Source organism: Drosophila gunungcola, unplaced genomic scaffold (genome assembly GCF_025200985.1).
Source record: "Drosophila gunungcola strain Sukarami unplaced genomic scaffold, Dgunungcola_SK_2 000024F, whole genome shotgun sequence".
Taxonomy (NCBI): Eukaryota; Metazoa; Arthropoda; class Insecta; order Diptera; family Drosophilidae; genus Drosophila; species Drosophila gunungcola.
Window position 1 is genome coordinate 110,394 of NW_026453203.1, and position 23,116 is coordinate 133,509.

At 36.7% G+C, this 23,116-nt stretch overlaps 3 protein-coding genes and 2 long non-coding RNA genes across 6 annotated transcripts; 2 read left to right on the plus strand and 3 right to left on the minus strand.

Annotated features, from left to right (window-relative positions):
* Positions 1–2,281: 2,281 nt before the first annotated feature.
* LOC128263881 (uncharacterized) lies at positions 2,282–6,703 on the minus strand. Its single transcript, XR_008268557.1, has 5 exons — positions 6,544–6,703; positions 6,063–6,249; positions 5,070–5,251; positions 3,073–3,627; positions 2,282–2,486 (listed from the first exon to the last, which is right to left on the minus strand). It is a non-coding gene; the product is annotated as an uncharacterized LOC128263881 (long non-coding RNA).
* Positions 6,704–7,435: 732 nt separating this feature from the next.
* LOC128263873 (uncharacterized) lies at positions 7,436–8,653 on the plus strand. Its single transcript, XM_052999145.1, has 5 exons — positions 7,436–7,673; positions 7,736–8,102; positions 8,161–8,263; positions 8,324–8,570; positions 8,636–8,653. The coding sequence occupies exons 2-5, from the start codon at positions 7,949–7,951 to the stop codon at positions 8,651–8,653; spliced, it is 522 nt and encodes a 173-aa protein (XP_052855105.1). The 5' UTR covers positions 7,436–7,673; positions 7,736–7,948.
* Positions 8,654–9,453: 800 nt separating this feature from the next.
* On the minus strand, positions 9,454–16,078 carry LOC128263887 (uncharacterized). 2 transcript variants are annotated; one of them, XR_008268559.1, is made up of 4 exons: positions 15,006–16,078; positions 14,884–14,947; positions 9,725–10,217; positions 9,454–9,665 (listed from the first exon to the last, which is right to left on the minus strand). It is a non-coding gene; the product is annotated as an uncharacterized LOC128263887 (long non-coding RNA). The 2 variants fall into 2 exon arrangements; XR_008268558.1 differs by having other exon boundaries at positions 14,872–14,947.
* On the plus strand, positions 10,527–11,023 carry LOC128263885 (ARL14 effector protein-like). Its single transcript, XM_052999162.1, has 2 exons — positions 10,527–10,740; positions 10,791–11,023. The coding sequence occupies exons 1-2, from the start codon at positions 10,542–10,544 to the stop codon at positions 10,952–10,954; spliced, it is 363 nt and encodes a 120-aa protein (XP_052855122.1). The 5' UTR covers positions 10,527–10,541; the 3' UTR covers positions 10,955–11,023.
* Positions 16,079–22,102: 6,024 nt separating the features above from the next.
* LOC128263874 (uncharacterized) lies at positions 22,103–22,792 on the minus strand. Its single transcript, XM_052999146.1, is given in 4 exon segments — positions 22,103–22,311; positions 22,370–22,481; positions 22,539–22,620; positions 22,622–22,792. Coding segments are annotated over 4 exon segments (525 nt in total). The 5' UTR covers positions 22,744–22,792.
* Positions 22,793–23,116: the final 324 nt, after the last annotated feature.

Below are 23,116 nucleotides of genomic sequence, written 5' to 3' on the forward strand. Positions count from 1 at the left end.
AGCTGGGACCACCTGTCCACCCTGCAGTGACGCACGTGCACCCAGTACCACTCCCGAGAAGTTTCGGAGCACCTCTTGCCACGGGCATTGGCACTGCCGCTGCAGGAACTCCAACCGAAAGAGGAAATCCTCCACCGAGTTTCGCTCATCCTCCCCGTCGAAAAACGCCCCACCGCTCAATTCGCCATTGCTGGTTGGCGGCTGCCGGCCCAACATTGGCATACAGGCGCGGCTCCTCGCGGAACTCTGAGGCCCTGCGGTCCTCAACGCACCAGCTTCGGGCCGGGCCATCGTCTCGGCGCGACCTTCTATGGTCCGGAGGATACCCGGGACTGCTACTCTCCAACTCCTGGAAATCTATTGGCCTCCTCGGCGGTTTGGGTGGCACCCTCGGCGGAGGTGGCCTGGAACCGTCCATGCCGGCGACCCGTGTGAGCTTCGGTACCGCACCTTACGGGGCTTGGCCAGGGACTCCTGCGGTGATCCTTGACTCTGGACGCCTTCGCTCATCCGGCATGCTCTCCAGGGGAAGCTGAGGCCGCTGAGCAGCAGGCCTTAATACCTCGTTCATCAGCTTCATCATTTCCAGGAAGCCCCCTCGGATCTCGTCCCTCAACGCCTTTTTAATCCCGCCTTCTTGGGCCTTCCGATGGGTCTCCGCCGCCTGTGCCAAAGCCACGTTGACGGCCGACCTTGCCGCGGAATTCAGGAAAGGATCGTCGAGCATTGCACCCTTATCGCCCAGCTGCAATAACTCATCCGCCGCGGAACCAATTCCCTCCAGGATCTGCTGCTGCTTTAGGTGTTGCTGCAGCTCGGGGTCCGGTGGTCCTTGTTGCTCTCGCTGTAATCCCTCGCGCAAACGGGCTTGCGGAGTCCTGGGCAACCCTTCCGATATGCGCGGCAAGCCAGCCTCGGTAGCGCCCTCCACATCCGTGGACCACATCTTTTCGTCGTCCTCGCCTGGAAAACCCTTCGACCGAAGCAGGCGATCATGCTTGCTGCCTTGTCGCTTTTCCATCCTGAATATTGGTAACCCCTAACACGACTTCTAAAACCCCGAATTCAATGTTACAACCAAAAACCCAAATTATGTATAAATAAATAAATTATGCTGAATGCTAGTAAATAATAATAAATAATAAATAAATACCACCAAATAATATGCACATAGATAATACGAATACTTATATTATATATTACTTATGCTGTAAACGAGTTCGATTGGAAACCAGCCTGGCGAGCTGGTTTGAATGAAAAGTTATCTTCGTGTTATAAATCGCTTTTTATTTGGATATTTAATATTTTACAGGTAGAATACCAAGCCATTCTCAAAGATTTTGTTCCGAGCATACCATGGTGCCCAAGTGATAGTTTTTTGGATTTTGGATTGAGATCGCTGAATAGTGTCGATGTTGCTGGTGATCGAGTTTGTTCACAGCTGGGAAGTGTAGCTTCGTAGTTTCTTCGCCCAGTAAGTCGCCTGTTAAGGTGGACGCCAAGGTACGTACCATTATCGGCTTTTGGAAGTTGCGTTGGTGGGAAACACGATTGCAGAATTTTTCGCATATTCGACAGGATGCATTGTAAAAATACATTTAAATCAATTCTGCGTAAAAATTGCTGCCTTTGGGAGCAAGCCCCCACTTCTGATTCGACTACGCCTCCGACAAGTAAATCCAAAATGATTCGCGCCAAGATTTTTTGGTCTGCACCGAATAACCATTAGCTACATACATTTGATAACATATTAACCATAGTAAATGCCACATTCCATGAGATCTTAATTTTTTCACTTCATTCAGGTTACTTTTTGTTTTGAGCTCTCGGAAGAAAATGTAATAGGAATAGACTATTAATGGCCTAGTCCCACAGAGAACCATCCACCGTCCTTTTTAAAGATGGTCCGTTAGGATGCGCCGTGTCAAAAATTTGCCGGTTATTCCTTGACGGTGGAATTTAAGTTCGCAACCACACATTTCTAGCCGATATTTCGCCGATGTTTTTTCTGTGCAACTTAAAAAAGAAGGGGGGCTTGGGAGGTTAACGCTCCCCCAGGCAGCAATTTGAATACAAATTAGATTTAAGCCATTATTTATTTTAATTTATTGGATTAATACTATCCTAGCGCTTCAAGTAAGTTACATTATGATTTTAATTTATTTGGTAATTAAATTTATTTAATTGTTTATTCATATTTTAATTATTGTGTAACGATCCTGCTTTGCTGAGGTAGTTCAACGGTGTCCAGGTGTTCGTTCCAACATTTATTAATGTCAGGAGTGGTTGCTGGAAGAGTTCGACCCGGTTCCCAGAGTATGACACGTAAGCGGGGTTCAGTGAAATCGAATCGGTATGCGTTTATTAAGAATTCTCGTGTACATACGATAGATAGAGTTCGTGCTCGTCCGCCCGTAGGATGCCGGGGACTTCTGCGTCGTCGTTCGGCGTCGTCGTCGCGGCCGGCGGCGGTGGCGGCGGGCGTCCTGTGGGTGAGAAAGAAAAGGCCACGTCGTCCCTCTTGGCTATGCTTATGTCTATGAGGATGAGACAGTTTGGAGGCCGCTTGGGTCTACCAGTTTCGAGCAGAGGGTGGAGGCCGCTTGGGTCTACCAGGCCCGAGAAGAGGGTGGAGGCCGCTTTTGCCTACCAGGGTATGAGACGTATCGCAACCACGAGGGGTCGGCCTTGCCGATCTGATCGGTCTTAGTTCCGGGCGCGGTGGGCCTCGGAGAACCGAGTGGTGGTCAGGTCGCGTTGCGGACCGACTCAACCCGGGTGAGAACCAGGTGGGATCGGTTCGGCAGACGGCCGAGGAGCGCCTCGGAGAACCGAGTGGTGGAGTCCCCAGAAGATCGGGTGTCACTAATGACGGTCGGTCTTGGGGTGTGGGATCCCAAAGGTCGGATATCACTGATGACGGCCGGTCTTTTGGGGGGGTGGGAAGAAGGGGAAGGGGGGGAAAAAGCTAACTACAATGTATTGGGCGGACGGGGTACTAGACCCTATCCCGAAAAAGTCTCCGCAGTTAACTCCCAGAGAAGTTTGCTCACACCAATGCGTAAGCCTTACCTTCTCCGCTCGCCGTCGGCCGCAGAGTGAATCTGTATGGGCCACCGGCGCCCTTTTTATATCCCTTCCGGCCCTTGCCAGTCACAATTAGTGTGACTGTAGTTTCCTAATCCTATAGCCAGTGCCATAACGCGTGTGGCTTGTGGTGGCCGTTGGTCAGTGTGACCGTTTCTTTTGTTTGGCGCGCCCGCCCGGATATTTAAATTTGAATATTTCCGTTTTAACTTATATTTATTTCGGCTTCTTGCCTACTTAACTTCTTGCTTCTTGCATTTTACTACTATCTTAATCTGTAACTACTGCTTATGTTTATTATTTGTTTATTCTTATATATTATGTTTATTCTGTGCGCTCCTGAGCGTCACAATTGTTTAAAAATTGTTTGAAAATTTCAATATATTCGCTGCAGTTTCATTTTAAGAATTCTGTAATAAACTGAATCAAACGCTTTGCTTAAATCTAGTAGGGTTAAAAAAGTTATTTTACAATTATCCATTGCTACACGTATATAGTCTGCGATATTGATAATGGCGGTAGTACAGTGCTTACGGAAACCTGATTGAAAATTATTTATCAAATCAAATAACATATACCATCAATACTATCAAATTGGATTAAATTCGTTATTGGTCTTTAATATCGCCATAATTTTTGTAATTTTCCACGACTCCGGGAAGGTAGACATTGTTATTGCAGTATAAAACAAGTGGGTTAGGCGTTTAATTATGTTTGGTAGTAGTATTTTTACAAAGTTTGGATTTATATCGTCAAGTCCCTGTAGCTTTAGATTTAATTTGTAATAACGTCACACTGAGTTTCATAAACAAAATTAAAGCAATTATTTTCACTATCTATTGTCTTTGTTGGTACATTTATATTCAAGAATTTCCTTTACGGTCGTCAACATCTACATCATCTTTTATCACAGATTTTGTATTGCCAATTCCCTTTTTTCGTCTTACCAGACCCGTCACGTTTCCATTACAATACTTAGCTTGCAGCTTAAATGTTCACGCTTAGCGGTGTTGATAAGCCTGTTCACCGTTGTTCTTTCATTTTGGCAGGGCGTATACCAATACATTTAAAAAAGATAACGAACACAAGTAAAGAAACAAGTGTAGAGCCAAGGAAGATAAAACAACATTCATTTGTGCATAGGCGTGAGCACCCCTGATTAAGAGTATGCTTTGCCTCTAGTTATTATTTTTATTAAAATATAGTTTTTATGAATTTTTCAGGGTCTTTACTTTGTTATATTAATAGTCAATATTAGAGTTAAGTTGTCCCAGTTGAGTATCTACTGTTGTCAGGTATAATATATTATCCCAATCACAGAGATTGCAATCAGCATTGAATCTAGTATAGGCGATCCTTTTGAAGTCTTTATATGTGTAGGTTCGCTCAGTGCGGACAAGTTCAATGTTGGAATATGATTATAAATTTTTTTAATATTTAGCACATGTAAACTTCACATTTTGTTGCTTTTTTTTACATTTACATTTACATTTTTCTCACTTATTTGTTTAAAACAACCCTTGTTTGTTAAAAACAACCCATATTTGTTTAGAACAACCCTACACTTGAATTTTAACAGCAACGAAAAAAGAAGTTCACAAAAACAGCTTGGGTGATTGAAAATCAAAATGCAAGTGACAAGCAATGCAAAAGAAACGAAAAATACCCCGCGCATCTTTGCATGTTCCTTATTGTTCCTTAGCATTGGGAATTCAGAAAAAAAAAAATCAGAGCAAAAACACGCTTTGAATGTAAATTATTAAATGTACATATCTATTTTTTCTTTCATTATCCGAAATATTTTTCAAAACAAAATTTTTATTAAAAAAAATTTTTTTTAAATATATATATTAATATATAATATATATATATATATATATATATATATATACTTTTTAAATTATTTTTTTTTGTGTCTATTTTATAAATTTATAAAATTATATAGATTTTACGAATATATATAACAATTGCCTAACATTAACTTAATAGGGTATTTCCACAGAGATCCATCCACCTTCCTCCATCCGTTGAAGGGATGGTCCCTAGGTCCATTTGCCGTTCCAAAAACTTCCCAGTTAGTCCGCCGTTAAAATTTGACGGACTTATTAATGCAATAGTTAGCCGATGTTTTTGCGGTGCAACCCTTTTTCCAAGCAGTTCATCCCTGAAAAAAGTGAAACTTCGGTTTACCACAGAGAACATCCACCTTTCGATTTCAGCTTATCTGAACAGCTGTTGCTCGTCAAAACGTAAACAAAGATGGTTGACCTGTTGACTTTGTTTACGACGAGCAATAGCTGTTCAGATCAGCTGAAATCGTCAGATAGAAGGTGGATGTGCTCTTGTGGAAACCGGAGTTTCATATTTGCTGAAAATTCCAGCCGTTTCCAACGGATGGACTGTATGGAAAGAGGGCATATGTAAATATTTTTTTGTTTGTTTTATGTTCTCAGAATAAAATGTGCATATTTCTGCCGCTGCTGTAGCAAAAGAAAATATAAAAAGATAATTTCCTTTTTTTTTTTTGTTCTTTCCACAGTCAAAGAATTTGTATTTAATAATTAAATTTCATCCTAACGCTAAAAGCTTGGAACTTATTCACTTGCGCTAGTCACTAATTTTTGAAGCGCCAAAACCTTACCGACCATCTCTGAAAGAGTCTACGAAACTAGGCCATTATTAGCCTACTTTTATTAAATTTTCTTCCGAGTGCTCAAAACAAAGAGTAGCATGAAGTAGAGTAGAATGAAGTGAAAAAATAAAGAATTCATTGAATGTGGCAGTTATTATGGTTAAAATGTTATCACAGAATATACAAAATTTTATTTATTAACTATTTTTTGGCATGTTGTTATATAGTTATAGAAAAAATACAATTTAAAGATTAAATTATTTTGTTATGAGCTATAATAACTAGTAATTGTAGTATTTTCTTATTGCAAAAAAATATATCAACAAATTGTAAGCAACTTCACCTGCTCCAGTAATGTTACTAAGCTTTAGCCGCACGTTGCTTGACCATATGTTTCTGTGAACCAGAGGCGTAGTCGCAAGAGGAGTGGGGGCTTGCTACCGCGGGCACAAACTTCTGGGCAGAATTGATTTATGCAACCAATTGTTGTACAGCCACGTGTTAAAAAACATTTGTTGACCGAGGCGTAGCTGTTAGGATATATAAATAAAATATATATAATGAGTTGTCCAATTCTAGAAATTGGTAGTAGTGCATTCTTTAGAAAATTACTTATGCTGAGCTAAAAGTAATTAAAGAAATTGATATGTTAACAAAATCTATAACCAAGACTTATATGATTATATATGTATATATCAAACAGAGAGTTTCCTTTGCACTTCATGCGTAGAGTATGGCCTTTTATAAATATAACGATAAAATCTAGTTTTCCCTGAGAAAGGTCCCTTAAATGACTAAATTAAACAAAAAAAATATATGGTTACACAATCAGAATTTATAAAACTCGAATCTTCTTCTACCAACAAATTTCATATGGGAAAATATTTTGACTTTTTCTACTTTCCGTAGCAAGTCAATGATGCGGCCATGTCTAAGCAGACTATACGCCATTGTAAAACGTTCAGATAAAATTGTAATCGTTATCCCATATCATTCATAAAGTTTAAAGTTTTTTGGATGGATTCATATAAAAAAATCAAAACCATTTCGCTTGGCCATTTTTTTAAAAACAAATATGTTTAGCTTTTGTTGAGTAATAGCCGGATTCCACTGGCCCATTAAAACGCATTTAGCCGAATGCGAATTTATTTAATAGCCTGATTCCATTGGTGCATTAAAACGCATTTAGCCCAATGCGCATTTATTTACTCAGGGAATCCCATAAGGCTAAATGCCGCATTTAAAATAAATGCGATTATTAAATCCGGTTAAAAAACCATTCGCCACGAACGTTTTTAGAAAAAATACCGATATTTAACGATATTTTGTTCGTGCCACCACTACAACAGCTGTTTTCTATATGAAAGGTTGGCGCAATTTTTGTTGTCTTTTGAATGTAAAATCTAATTTGTATAAAAATGACTGGAAACTAGAGCGCATGCTGCAAATTCTGCTCGCAGTACCACAATGCATTACTGCTGGATCTCTGGCATAAAATAACTCCCACATATTCGGGGATCCTTGCCCTTTTTAGAAACTGTGGTGGTCTCCATTGCAATCTCGTCATAACAACGCAATCAGCTTCTCTTATTATGCCATAAATAAATGAGATTAAAAATCATTCGCCCCGAACGTTTTTAGAAAAAATACTGGAAAATACTGATATTTCACGATATTATGTTAAATGCTACTCCGAAATGTGATTGGCACGAACAGCTGATTTGGGTTTGTTTACATTTAATTTGTCACGAGTGAAAACAAAGAAAATTTAAAATGATTGAGTGCAGTGAAAATTTAAGGGATCAGCGAATATATGTCATGCTATCATGGGACTCGCAAATTTGGAGGAGGAGGAAGATGAGCTGGCGAAGGTGTTCCAGGGATTTGTTGAGGAAATCGTACTGCCACCGCAGTTGTTAAAAAAAAGCGAAAGTCTCCATGCGTATGGGCGTCTGTAAGCAACAAAATTGAATAATAATTAATAATTAATTATAATGAATCTATCTAAAATTAAAGAATCGTTATGGTACCTTTTGGGAACGGGACGTGACTGAAAACTCAGATGCCTTATTTAAGGAAAGTTTTCGCGTGGAGAGGGAACACTTCAACACCTTGGTGGAACAGCTGCAAGGCCTTAAGAAAAAGGACACCAACTTCAGGGACGCCATACCCTTAGACAAGCGAATAGCTATCGCCTTGTACACGTTGGGGTCGTCAGCGGAGTCTTCCATGGTTGGCAAAATTTTGCATGAGTTCTGCTTCGAGCTGTACCGGGTGTTTGCTCCAATATATTTGCCCCGTGAGTTCCTCACACAGGAGAAAGTGGAAGAGTGCGTCAGGGGATTCGAAGCTCATGGATTCCGGCAATGCTTTGGAGCAATTGGTAAGTAAAGTTATGGACGCAGAGTTAATTGATATAAATCTTATAACTATCCTCGAAGATGGTAGTCATATTGAGATTCGCCCAGCCGCCGCCGAGGCCATCGACTATTACAATTATAAAAGGTGGTATTCGACTTTCCTTTTTGCATTGGTTGATTACAGGTAAGAAGATTTAATCCTTATTTACTGAATTTGTTATTGAAATACTTTTTTGCCTCATAGATACAGATTTCTGTATGTCAACGTGGGCTGCTCGGGCCGCTGCCACGATTCCCAAGTTTATGAGAGTTCAGCGTTGAAAAGTATTTTGGACAATACTGATCTATTTCGAGCCAACTCCAAACGCATAAACGAAACAGATGTGCCTGTTGTTTTGCTGGGCGACTCGGCATTTAGGTTTTCAACAACCTTGATGAAGCCGTATCCTTTCAGCGTCGCTGCCACTGAGGACGAAAAGGCATTTAATTATGTGCTTTCCAAAGCAAGGAGGGTTGTAGAGAACGCCTTTGGACAGTTGAAGTCCCGCTTCCGCAGGATTGGAAAGGGCCTTGACAACCGATGCGATAAAACATCGAACATTATTTTGGCATGTTGTGTTCTACACAACTTTTTAAACGAGAAGAACAGTGCGATTTTGGAAACCTGGGCGAATATAATCGAAGAGAGGCCACAGCCTGAAGAATCAAATGCTGCCAACTACTGCGACAACGAACCAGAGTGCATTAGAAAAGCTATTATTTTATTTGGAAAATTTAATACAACTATTATATATTTTGATCTGCGTTCCGCTTTTCGATCCTCTCCAGCGTCTTTTCGATCCGCTCCATTACTTGGAGACGCCGATCCCCGAGCTCGATCAAATTCTGGGACATGTTCACCAGCTCGTCGGTGCGCCGATTGGTGGCTTCCACCATGGCAGCTTCAAATGGGGTCATCTCCGGCTTGTTCGGACGTCGACGTTTCGAGGACGACGAGCCGCCTGGCTAAATACACTTGAGCCATCCAAAGACTCGTTCTCCAAGCCCTGGGAGAGAAAGGCATCCCATTCTAGGGATTCATCGGTTATGAACGAGCTTTCGCATTCATACATGGGATTCTCATCTGAGGAAAGAATGAATATTAAAATCAATCCTTTTTCCACGTATTAAAGGTTTTAACACACCAATGCTTTGTTTCATAACTTGGAGTACGTTGATGGACTTAAAACCCCCCAAAATGCGGTGTGCTTGGTCAAATCGTGCCCAATCGGATGGTGCCTCCTGTCGTTCCCTTCGCTTTTATGTCGTCTCTAAAAATGGTTATGTTTACTTTAAAAAAATGCTGTAAAGAAAATTATATGTACTTGCTTGTATTTCATGGTGAAGCTATCAATTTTAGCCTTAACTTCTTTCCATCCAACTTCCAAAAGGCCGGCCTCATTTAACTTTCTAGCAATCCGGCTGAAAATATGCGTATTCTTATGAGCTGAGCGCAAGCCAGGTATGTTTTCCTGCCACAGGTCTAAAAGAATCGCATTGTGGTGCTGAGACCAGCAAGGGTTCCTTTTCCTTTTGTTTTGACTCATCTACAAGATAACAAAGTTAATATTTTTAGAAATTTTATAAAAAAACAAACAATACTTACCTCGCCCAACAAATTTAAAATCAGCTGTTTTAGTGGTGGCAGTAATATCGGTATTTTTAAGTATTTTTTCTAAAAACGTTCGTGGCAAATGGATTTTAATCGCATTTAAAAATCGCATTTATTTTAAATGAGGCATTTAGCCTTATGGGATTCCCTGTGTAAATAAATGCGCATTTGGCTAAATGCGTTTTAATGCGGCAATGGAATCAGGCTATAAGTGCCACCCCTTCAACAGCTGGTTTCTATATGCAAGAATGGCGCAATTTTTGATTTCTTTCGAATGTAAAATCTTCTTTGCATAAAACCGACTAAAAGCAGCACCACAATACATTACTGCTGGATCTCTGGCAGGAAATAACTACCACATATACGAAGATTCTTGCTTCTATTTTTGAATCGTAGTGTTCATCTTTGCAAATCCGTCAAACAACACCTTCAGCTCCCTTTCCTTGACGTCCAAGTGGGCAAATGCCCTGGTCGCATTATGGATGTCCTGTTGGGCATTAAAAATATCCGTAAACTCGCTCATATTCATGATTTTAAATTCATTTAGTTTTTTATTTGCGAAAATTCAAAAGTAAACAAATCCAGATCAGCTGCTCGTGCCACTCACATGTCGGAGTAGCATTAACTAAATGCTAATGCGCCAATGGAATCAGGCATATTTAAAAAGTCCACTAATGCGGCAATGGAATTAGGCTTAGTGTGTTCGCACTATTAGTGAACTGTATGGTATATTAACATTTTTAGGTCGCGGTCATAATGGCTTATTTGTAAAGTATCGATGTCCTAAACGATAGTTTTGTTGTCCGTAGTAATGAGTTCATATATAGATCCTGATTATTCCATAGGACGCAATTTGCGGCAGAGACAAAGGAAAAAATGTATCTCCAACGACGAGGCGAAATTAGATTCAGAAAAAAATAAAAGAAAAGGAAAGAAAAAAGGTCAATATATGGGAAAAAATGGTGCATATGACGAAATCGGAAATATTCGGTTCAACGGACTGGACATTTGTAAGTGCCAGGCAGTGTTTAAAATTTAAAATATAACAATTTTTTTTCAGGTGATTGTATGAATAAAGATTGTGATGGTTGCTGGTATGAATGCCGAAGTTGTGGCTCTACTAGGTGTGGTCCTCAATGTCGCTCAAATCGAAAGTTTTTCTATGAAGGAATTGCATACGATGGAAAAGACTTATCTATACATAATAGATATATTCCCAAATGAAATTGACATAAATTGTCTTAGCCTAACAATATAACAAAATAAAAACGAACGAACATTACTTTATACTAAGCTTAGATGTACTCATTATATTCATTTTTAAAATTGTCGATATATTTGTACTTGTAGACGTGATTAATTTTTTATGTATATTTGAATTTAAATAATTTTGAACGCATACAGACTAATACTTTTTCTTCAATTTTTTACTTTAACTACATTGCAACAAATCGAGGTCGAGAAAATGTACATTGGTTGACTATATACAGTGACGAACTTAATTATTGGCACAGTTGACATGTAACTAAGATAATTAATCGAAACAAATTGTATTCATATATATTAATTAATTAACAACAAAACCAACTTTACTTCATTCTTCTATCACTTTTCTAGTAATTATAAAAATTAAAATTATAAAAAAACACATGATTTTCTTTGAACAAAATTATTGGCACACCTTACCAGAAATGGTAAAAATAAACATAAAGAATCGTTTAAAAATAAAAATTAATATTTTGTGTCTAAGCCCTTATGCTTAATGACTGCCTTCAAGCGCCTGGGAACCGAAGAAACTAAGTTTTGGGTAGTTTCTCCACCAGTGCCACCTTCAGCTGGGCCTTTGTGGATATAGCTCGATATTTTACCCGTCGATCAAATTCTTTCCACAAATGTTCGATAGGGTTTAGATCTGGAGATTGAGGCGGATGCGGCAAAGTATGTTTTACATGATGTGCGAGCCACATACGGATATCATAAGCCGTATGCTTTGGGTCATTGTCGTGTTAAAAAGTGAATGTGGCTGGTAAGTTCAACTTTTCGGCACTTTTTTTTAGATTTCTGTTAAGGATATCTAAATAATACTTTTTGTTCATGATTCCTTCAATAAATTCAAGTTCGCCGACACCAGCGGCGGATATGCAGCGCCATACCATGACGACTCCACCACCATGTTTCAAAGTCACAGCAAAGTTCTCTTTACGGAGTTCCGTATTGGGCTTTCTCCAAACAGTTTGGCGGCCATCAAATTAAACAAAATTTGAATTACTTTCATCGGAGAAGATTACATTGTTCCAAAAGTCTGTTGGCTTACTCAAATGTAATTTTGCAAAGGCTAAACGCTTCTGCTGGTTGACTTTGGAAATAAGTGGTTTTCTTCTTGCAACGAGGCTTTTGTAGTTAGCTTCGTGCAGTGTCCTCCGAACCGTAATATGGTGAATATCTTTTCCAAATTCATTTTAAACTTCAGCTGCAATCTTTGTTGAAGAGATTTTTGGGTTCACCTTCACCTTCCTGATGATCCTGGCCCGTTCCCGGTCAGTCAAAGCTTTGGGTCGACCAGAGTGCTTAGCACTCTCCAACGATGAGGCTCCTTTGCCTTGATTATGCAAATATAAAATTATTTTTCCGTTTAGATTCAGTGGCTTCCTTTTGTTTGCCGCTCATTTTGATAAAATTTGATCAATTTTGTTAAAGAATAAGGCACTTCGTGGTTTTTAGCTTGAAATTGTATAGTCACGCAATTCCGAAAATAAAGTTAACGGGGCTTTTGATGAAAAATTTAGCCATATCTATGAAATTTCGACAAAATAGTTCACTATTACCTAAGTGTGCCAATAATTTTGATCAAAAAAAAAATCAGGTGTTTCTTTATAATTTTAATTTTTATAATTACTAGAAATGTGATACCAGAATGAAGTAAAGTTTGCTTTGTTGTAAATTTATCGATACACATGAATAAATTTTGTTTTAAATTTATATCTTAGTTTTTAGTGGAGAAAAGCAATGTTAAACTGTGCCAATAATTAAGGTCGTCACTGTAGGTGTAAGGTATATAATTTCAGCGTTTCCGACCATTAAAGTATGTATATTCTTGATCAGCATCACAAGGAGAGTCGATCTAGCCATGTCCGTCAGTCCGTTTCTACGCAAACTAGTCTCTCAGTTTTAAAGCTAAATATAAGTCGGAACGAGACGGATCGGACGACTATAGCATAAAGCTCCCATAGGAACAATCGGAAAAATAAATGAAAAAAAGTATAAGTTTGCTGTTTTTTAATTTTTTTTTAAGTTCTTCGACATATAGTAATGGTTAAATATTTCAGAATTACGGTTTAAATTTCATCAAAATCTGATGACTATAACATAAAGCTCCCATGGAAACAATAAAAATATTACGAAAAAAATTTAAAAAATTGTACTTCTCTATTTTGTAATTTTTTTTGTAGAATTTCTTTTTGACTAATTAATAATTTGACAGTTCAGAATAACGCTTTTAATTTTAATTTTTTAAATCGGATAACGATATCATATAGCTGCCATAGGAAATATCGAATAATTGAGCTGCAAATGTTTTTAAACATATACGCATATTATAATTTTAATGTTTTCAAGAATATTTCATTTTTGCAATAGCTGCAAGGGTATATAAACTTCGGCTTGCCGAAGTTTGCTTCCTTTCCTGTTTAATTTTTTTTTTAGTTATCCGACAAATAGTAATGGTTAATTATATTAGAGTTACGGTTTAAATTTCATCAAAATCAGACGACTATAACATAAAGCTTCAATAGGAACAAAAATATTTAAAAAAATGTTTATAAATGTAACTTTTCTATTTTAAAATTTTTTTAAAATCTTTTTTACTTATTAATAATTTGAAAGTTCAGAATTACGCTTTTAATTTTATTAAAATCGGAACTATCGAATAATTGAGCTGCAAATCATCATAGCTTTAATGTTTTTAAACATATACGCAAGTAAATTATAATTTTAATGTTATCAAGAATATTTCATTCTTGCAATAGCTGCAAGGGTATTTGAACTTTGGCTTGCCGAAGTCTAAATACCTTTCTTGTTTCTATTTTTTTTTATTTTTTTTATTCTGAAAATGTTAAAAAAAAAAAACATTTAAAAAATTGTATATTAAAAGCTTTTTTTATTCTGTTTATCTTAGTTGAAACAAGAAAGGAAGCAAATTTATATAAATATATAATTAAATTAAAAATTCTGAGTTACTATGTCCAAAAGAATAAAAAAAAAAATTTTTTGATTAGAGAAGTTACAATTTTTGTGTTTTCTTTTATATTATTCCGATTGTTCCCATGGAGGCTAGATGATATAGACGAAATGTACTTGTATAAAAACATTGAGGGTTTGAAAAGAACCGTATTCGCGTCGTTAAAGAGCGACCTTCAGCCAAGCGCTAGACCTAAAGTGGATAGCTACATGGCCATATTGCTGCAACAACAAAGTAAGTTCTTTCAGCGCCATTCTAAAAACGGAACATTTTCCTTCTCCACGCCGCCTGCTGCAGTTTCTTTACCGGAAAACTCATTGCCGAAAATACGATAAGACCGCCCAAGGCAAACCGTGAACTCCTGCTGAAAACTTTCATGGGACTGGCTGCTGTCCCCAACGGCGAGGAGTCTAATCTACGCAAACCAAATAATGGCGCCAGTGAAATTATTCGTGGGTTAGATGGGATTGGAGTAATTCATCTTGTTTTAGCCAAATCGACGCCGACCCGAAAAGGAAGTGGATAGAGGACACCAGAGGCTAAGCATTACCAACCGTTTAAGGCTTGTTTAAATTTCTGGATGCTGCGAGGATTTTGAACAAAGCCAAATTCGAGCCTGGCAGTACCACGGACAAGCCTGCCAAATCAAAGCGCACACTTATTGCACACTTATAGATATGCTCGCAATTTCACAGTTTGAACACTGAACAGTGGCGAAAAGGAATGTCGCTTTGCTTTAATTGTCTACCGTCTGGCCACCGATTCTCACAATATCAATCGAAACATTCGTGCAACATACGTGCTGATGGAATAGAATCACGTGCTACGTTTACCTATTAGTTAGTTTCGACAGGACAGAACAGGGAAAGAAAAAGAGATTAAAATGGAAATCGAAAAGTATAACCTTCCACACAACCTGTTGGTCCAGCTCAGATGTCTGTAAGCGGCAGTATCCCCACCCTTCCAGTGAGATAAGTTGGCTGGAATAAGATGGTTACATTTTTTGCATAGAATGTTTAAAAAATATTAAATACATACCATAAATGTAATATGTTTCAATAGTTTGAAATACCATTAAGTTTAAATCGCTTTCATAGTGATAGAACTAAATAAAGTTTAGCCATACTTTTTATAATGAGACACCAGCACATTACAAAAATTTAACTAGGTCAAAGCTCAGCAGGCAGCGTAATAAGTAGGGCAAAGAATACAAAAAGGTAAACACAAAGATCGCAAAGCTCTTATCGCCTCTCGATGCGTGACTGCATGCGTTAGAAAGAGAGAGTAACACTAGTAGAATAATGCGTAGGCCAAAATAAAAAAAAAAACAAAACTGCTCATCAGAAGAAATGGAAGCGAGAGCGAGAGAGAGGCTTTAGCGTTGTTCTGTATCCGTTCACTCTTTGCCGATATGCCTAAAGGGCATAGTCGAATTCACTAAACACTTTTAACCAAATAGTCATGGGAGCATCTCCATTTAATTTAAATTTATTATTATATTTCATTTACATGGTCGTCAATCCAACGGCGAAAGATCTTTCTCCGACGGCGACAGCTGATCAAAAAGAATTATGTTAGATTAATTGGTGAATGTGGTTGTTGTTTGACTTTTCTTTTTTTTTCCTAGTGTTTTCAGATGATATTAACGCGAACGTACAGCTATATTTATTCTTATTGGGTTTCAGCACTAACCATACAACATATAGACTGGTCATTTCAAATTCAAATTCGACTTAATCCGACAAAGGCAATTAAAAAAAAATCATCGTCTTTTCCATTTCTCTTTGATCGTGCGGCCATCTAAGTCCAATTTCCCTTTGTGCATATCAAGTTACAAGAAATACATAAGTACATTTGGCCGTACGTCAAAGTTGCATTCAATACATCGCAAAATAAGTTCTACGCAGTGAGAGGAATTCATCGAAAAGTTTAATATGTGCAAAATATGTTCCAAAATATAGTGAAAATTAATCCCGATATTATTTTCAAGTGTTCCGCCAAAGTTGGCCCATAACTTCTTCAAATTATTTTTTTTGTTGCACTGTGTTTCTCCCTCAGTTAAAATATTATATATACAAATGCACATATATCCATTCATACATACAACTTAATTTCTACATCCTACAGCGAAAATATTTCGACACCTTAAAGTTTTCCGTCGGTCAAAATATAAATAAAACAAGAAGGAAAGCAAACTTCGGCAAGCCGAAGTTCATATACCCTTGCAGCTATTGCATTAATTAAATACTTTTGAAAACATTTAAATTATGATTTACTTGAGTATGTGCTAAAAAAAACATTGAAACTATGATTATTTGCAGCTCAATTATTAGATAGTTATTTTATATATTTTTATTATTTCTATGGGAGCTATATGCTATAGACGTCCGATTTTGATAAAATTTATACCATAATTCTGAAATAATTAAACATTGCTATATGTCGAAGAACTAAACAAAAAATTAAAAAACAGAAAAGTTATAATTTTTTTCATTTATTTTTCCGATTGTTCCTATGGGAGCTATATGCTATAGTCGTCCGATTTTGATGAAATTGAAACCGTAATTCTGAAATATTAAACCATTACTATATCTCGAAGAACTAAACAAAAAATTAAAAAACAGCAAAGTTATAATTTTTTTTCATTTATTTTTTCCGATTGTTCCTATGGGAGCTATATGCTATAGTCGTCCGATTTTGATGAAATTTAAACCGTAAATCGGAAATATTTTACCATTACTATATGTCGAAGAACTAAACAAAAAATTAAAAAACAGCAAAGTTATAATTTTTTTTCATTTATTTTTCCGATTGTTCCTATGGGAGCTATATGCTATAGTCGTCCGATCCGGCTCGTTCCGACTTATATACTACCTGCAATAGAAAGACAACTTTTGGGAAAGTTTCATGCAGATAGCTTTAAAACTGAGAGACTAGTTTGCATATAAACGGACGGACAGACGGACAGACGGACAGACGGACATGGCTAGATCGACTCTCCTAGTGATGCTGATCAAGAATATATACTTTATAGGGTCGGAAACGTCTCCTTCACTGCGTTGCAAACTTCTGACTGAAATTATAATACCCTCTGCAAGGGTATAAAAATAAAGTTTCTAAAACCAACGCGAAAAACTTTATTATAGTTTCCAGTGTTTTTTTATTTCGTGGAATTGAAATCGCAAGTGTACAAGTAAAGCTTCTACATATAAGGTGCTGCCAGGGGACCTTTTCGTCACGGCTGCTGTCCGACTCCAGTCAGGGTATGGTCCAACTTGCCAGCTCCTTCAAGGGAATTGCCGGGGTATCCACTGTCGAAGCCGCTCCAGTTGTGGAGCAAGGAAATGGAGATTAGGTTGGGTATCTGGGTACCAGTCTCTAGCCTTGTGGCTTAGCAACAATAAATAAGAAGATCAGCTATAGCTGGTGTAGAAGTTTATTTCGAGCTTCTGCTTGCTTTACGTGCCAAGCACAACTAAAACTAGGTTACAAAAATAAGTATACTTAAACTATGCTAAGAGAGAGAGAGAGAGAGAGAGAGAGAGAGAGAGAGAGAGAGAGACAGAGAGAGAGAGAGAGATAAAGAAATGAGCATAAGCTACCAAGTGTAGTCGGCCAGCCGACTTAGCATACGTGATAATGCTGCTCTCGCATTGGGAGCGAGCGACAGTATATCACAGCAATTCACCTGCTAGCATTCAATGTTAGGCATGGGAAAAGCCTAAGAGCAGATTACAGGATGTAACGACCTAATTCCGTCGACATAATTCGCATAATTTCGCCCGAGACTATAAATATATATATATGTAGGAGTACATATATGTATATGTTAAAAGATGGATGTATGTATGTATAAGTAATACGTTGATTACACTTAAAAATGTTTACCAGTATTCATCAACATTTTTGAATTTATTTTTGATTCAACAGCATTTTTGTATTTATTTATTTATGTTCATACATACAGTCGTATTTACTCTTCAAAATGTTTCATCAACCTTTTTGAATTTATATATTTCTGATTCAACAACATTTTTGTATTTATTTATTTATGTTCATAAATACAGTCGTATTTATACAAAAAATAAATGAAATATTTTCATATCTTGTGTGCAGAACCAAAATTATTATATGCTTACAGTAATATCAATACATATGTTGAGCATCTACTAAGGTTATTTGAAAAGTTTGTTAATGCCGAAATCAATATCCATTTAAAACAGTAAGAGCCATTGTTATTATGAACATAAATTATAACCCTCTTTAAAGAAAGCTTGGGTGGTGTCGGAATAAATTAAGTGGCAGATAGCGGTTTATATTGATTGAAGTTCATTTCTAAACGAACTATGCCTAGTCCACATAGTCCACCCGCTATGCCTTTCCTGAAACCCTTCCATTTTCTTTGTTATTTGGACTGAGTGTTTGGTAAATATATGTTGTAAATCCGAGTTATTTGTTACAGCTTCCATTTTGCTTTGCAATTCTTTGATGTCCGTTTTATGATTATCCTCTTTCACAAGCATAGAGTATATTCCGCAAATAGCTGAAAATGTACTTTACCGGAAATAAAACTTTGAAGTACAGAAGGCAAACGTAACGGAATTCTTCAGATCTTAGATCCTCTCCATCATTTACATACATATAGTGAAAGATTCGTCCCTTGAAACCATCCAAAATCTTTTCAATTCAGATTGTGTTCCTCAGTGCGAGCATGGTGATTCCATTGTACTCTTACCGGAATCAATCGACGACAGGACTAACAATATTTTTGGGCTTGCATACTAATTTTTATACCCTTGCAGAGTGTATTATAATTTCAGTCAGAACTTTGCAACGCAGTGAAGGAGACATCTCCGACCCTATAAAGCCCTATTGATCAGCATCACTAGGCGAGTTGATCTAGCCATGTCCGTCTGTCCGTCTGTCCGTCCGTTTCTACGCAAACTAGTCTCTCAGTTTTAAAGCTATCTGCATGAAACTTTTCTAAAAGTTGTCTTTCTATTGCAGGTAGTATATAAGACTAAACGAGCCGGATCGGACAACTATAGCATATAGCTCCCATAGGAACAATCGGAAAAATAAATTTAAAAAATTATAACTTTGGTTTTTTTTAATTTTTTTGTTAGTTCTTCGAGATATAGTAATGGTTAAATATTTCTGAATTACGGTTTAAATTTCATCAAAATCGGATGACTATAGCATATAGCTCCCTCCCATAGGAAGAATCATAAAAATAAATAAAAAAAATTATAACTTTGGTGTTTTTTAATTTTTTTTTAGTTCTTCGAGATATAGTAATGGTTAAATATTTCAGAATTACGGTTTAAATTTCATCAAAATCAGACGACTATAGCATATAGCTCCCATAGGAACAATCGGAAGAAAATACAAAAAAAAATATAACTTTGCTGTTTTTTAATTTTTCTATTAGTTCTTCGAGATATAGTAATGGTTAAATATTTCAGAATTACGGTTTAAATTTCTATAGCATATAGCTCCCATAGGAACAATCGTATAGCTGCCATAGGATCTATTGATGAATACTTCTTCTTAAATTTAAGATTAGAAACTCAAGCTTAAAGATGTTCCTTGGAGAATAAAAACATCTTCTAAATTTAAGAAAAGAATTTCGATTTGAAAGGTTTCCATGGGATAGCGAAGGTTGAGAAAGCAACTTCCTCAATATAAAGAGGAAGTGGAAGTGGTCAGTGTCTAGCTACAAATATTTGACTACTTGGATTAAACAAACTAAAAACACTAACTGAAATGTTGAAAAATAGTTGATTGCGTGGGAAGGGATGGTGGTGGTGGAAGAAAGCATGATCCTCACTATGAAAGGGGGATAAATGTGAGTAGTATCTAGAAAGGGACTTCAGTTCAATTCCAAAGTCCTTTGAGTTCGTTAATACCTTTGCGTTCGTTAATATAAGCAGCAGCACCAAACAAATATAAACTACAACATATAAACAATAATGACAAACAAAAACAATATGGTGTGTGAAGATATAAAAGGATTCCTCAAAGAATTTGGAGTGGTCATGATCAAGGAACTTCGGTCTGCCTTGGAAGTGCTTTACAATAACATTAGCTGAATTGAGAACGTTGGTGAACGTAAATCAAACTCATATGCTATTATGCCCCTGGGTCGACGATGATGTTAGTGAGGGACCGGATACGTGTCAATGCCACCAGCACCAAACCTTAGGTTGAAAGCCATGGATATAATCCGAAAATATTATAATCTTAACTTAAAAATGATAAACAAAATACGAAATAAGGAAACTTAAGTTTTTTAACAAATATTTGTTAACAAATTTATTTTTTATTGTAAAAGCAAAAATTATATAACATTTTTAAGTCAAAAAATAAAAAATATATTTTAAAACTGAAATTTGAGTGAAAATGTTATTGGGTGGTGCTCAGGCAAAGGGTCCCCTTTTCAAGAGGTGGGGTGTTTCTTTTCAGTGACAAGAGGGTTTTTGTTTTAAGATCAACATTCAGTGTCAAGCAAAGGGTCCCCTATTTAAGGGGTTGGGGTGTTTCTTTTCAGTGTCAAGAAAATTGTCCCTACTCAAGAGGTCGGGGCTTGTTGTGTGAAACAAACCGTGACATTTTCTGCAGTGTGCACGAGTGAAACCATCCCTTTTCACTCTCTTCTCGCAACATTCGTTAAATCTAATTTAAGATCACCTGTCAGCTGTTTGAACACGTATACGCGTAAACCGATTTTGAATTAAGTTACCACGTCCACTTGTGAAACAACACCTGATCCCCTAAAAAGGTCGCTTGCGCTTGCTATCAACCACCAGTTCAGCACACCATAGTTGCTTGATCAACTCCCCTATTTTATTTATTTAAGTTCCTATTCCACCCGCGAACCTTATCGTCAGCCACTTAACTAAGATTTATCGCTTTCGCCATCTGCTCACCCCATTTCTTAATTGAAATAGTTTTTTATCAACCACCTGTTTTACACCTTTAATCACTTTTAATTAATTCGAACAATCCTTTTCACCCCACGCTCAACACACTACTTAATCAATTTACGATCATAGTTAGCATAATTTATTATCCTCCTCAACGATCAACCGTCAAACCCCCCACCTGTCAAATTAGCATAATTTTTTACTCCATTAACGAAATTAAGCAGAATAACGAAAATAAGACTAACACGTTCGTTTTAAGAATGGAAGTCGAGTTGGGCAATCGAAAGCTAACTCGGTAGGAAACTTTGTCAATTCTTTATTAAATAACCAAGTTATTTTATACGAGTTTAATAGATAAAGTAAGGTCTGTATATTAAGAATTATTCTTTCTTAAAAATAGGTATACATATATGTATATAATAATATATAAAATGTAAGACCCAAAGGATACAATTCAGTCAAAGAGGGTAATACATTAAGTAATTATTTTCTTTAATAGTTGTTTTATAAAGAATTTGTTCATTTCTGATTTGGAGAATCGTTTGTTCCGACTTTTCATTAAAGTTATTAATTTGTGATTTTAAAAATTAAACTATTTCTCAGCTTCTTAGCTTGCTTACATTGGTAAAATGTATGTGCTGTAATTAATCACTCAAAAATTTTTGTCACTAAATAAAAACGCATTTCAAGTTTTTTATTCCTCATAAAATATGAAATTAGGAATAAATTCTAATCGTTTTTAAAAACATTATGATTTTTTAAAATATGTTGCAGCTGATTTTCTATAATTTTAAAAGCTACGTAGATATAAAATACATATACATATAATACATATTACATATTATTAAAATGATTGTATTTTATATTCGCGTTATATTGATTGAATCATTTATAGACTCCCTTCTTAACAGACGTTTTGTATCATTTTCTATTTCGATCGGAGATATTCCAATACTTTTTCGAGAATAACATCACCTGAGCTGTTTAAGCCTGAAAAAATGGTTAGTTACTCTTTCACTGAGCAGGTGCTATTTATTTTACCATTTCGCGCAACTATTGGTCCATTGCATATGGTTTCTGTAGAACCACAATTTACGATGGCTACATCAGTTGGAGAAATGTTACGTCCATTTTTTTGTAAGGCAACAGCCTTTCGAGCATGGCGTGTGGTCAATACACCAGTTTCAACATCTCGCTCAAGTCGGTGTCCTATATAGTAAGGAATAAGTTTAGAAAAACTTGCATCAAAATAAAAAAAATACCCGAGCGAGATCTTGTCAGTTGCCGCTGCACGTAGTCCTCAAGGTCCTCCTCCTCCTTCCGACTTATAAGGCAGTTTAAAATTAGTAAAAATAAACCCAGTCCGAGGGAAAATAATCCGGTGCAAGTAACTTCATTCCACCAGGCTGAGCTAGTACCTTATTTATCGAATGACTGATATGAATTAAATATAGATATATGATAATGATGACTTACTAAATACATTCCAGGACATAGTTTCATCTGGAATAATACCGGCGCTGCACAGAAAAACTCCAAACACAACGAACACAATACCAATATGCAACATTCCAATACTGGTAACAACCTATATGATCAATTTAAAAATTAAATTAATACTTTAATTTATTACCAAAACTTAAACCTGGCTATCAAGCATTCCTGTACCAGAACTAGCCACATGATGGGGATGGTTATATTTGCGTCTCAATCCAGTTGGAGAACGAAAAAGTTTCTCCACTCTCAGAGCTTTGTGTGCTGTAGCGCCTTTCTCGTGCTCTTTTTTGCTCATCTCGTCGTTTTCTTTGCCGCTTAATCGCCATTGCGGAATGAATGCCAACTGAATGCATTTTTAAATTCTAAAAAATAATTTTTGTAGCAAACATTGGCAACGCTTATTAAGAAAATTAAGAAAATATGTTGGCAATGTTCTTTTTCTCGTCCGCACAGCAAAGTACCTTAACATGATAATAAGGAGGAAAATAAATTTAATCAGACGATAAATTGCTTTTCTATAAAAACAGCTGATAACCAATAGTATCAATACAATACAATGCAATACAAACCAATTTAAAATAATGTTTTCTGAAATTGCCAAAGTAAAAATGATACAGGGAATTAAAACACTTTCTCTTATAAATCAAAAAGGTGTCATCTACCTAGGCTAACTGTGATCACGGTTGATTTATCTGGAAAATAGAAGTACAGACGAGAGTTCTAAGA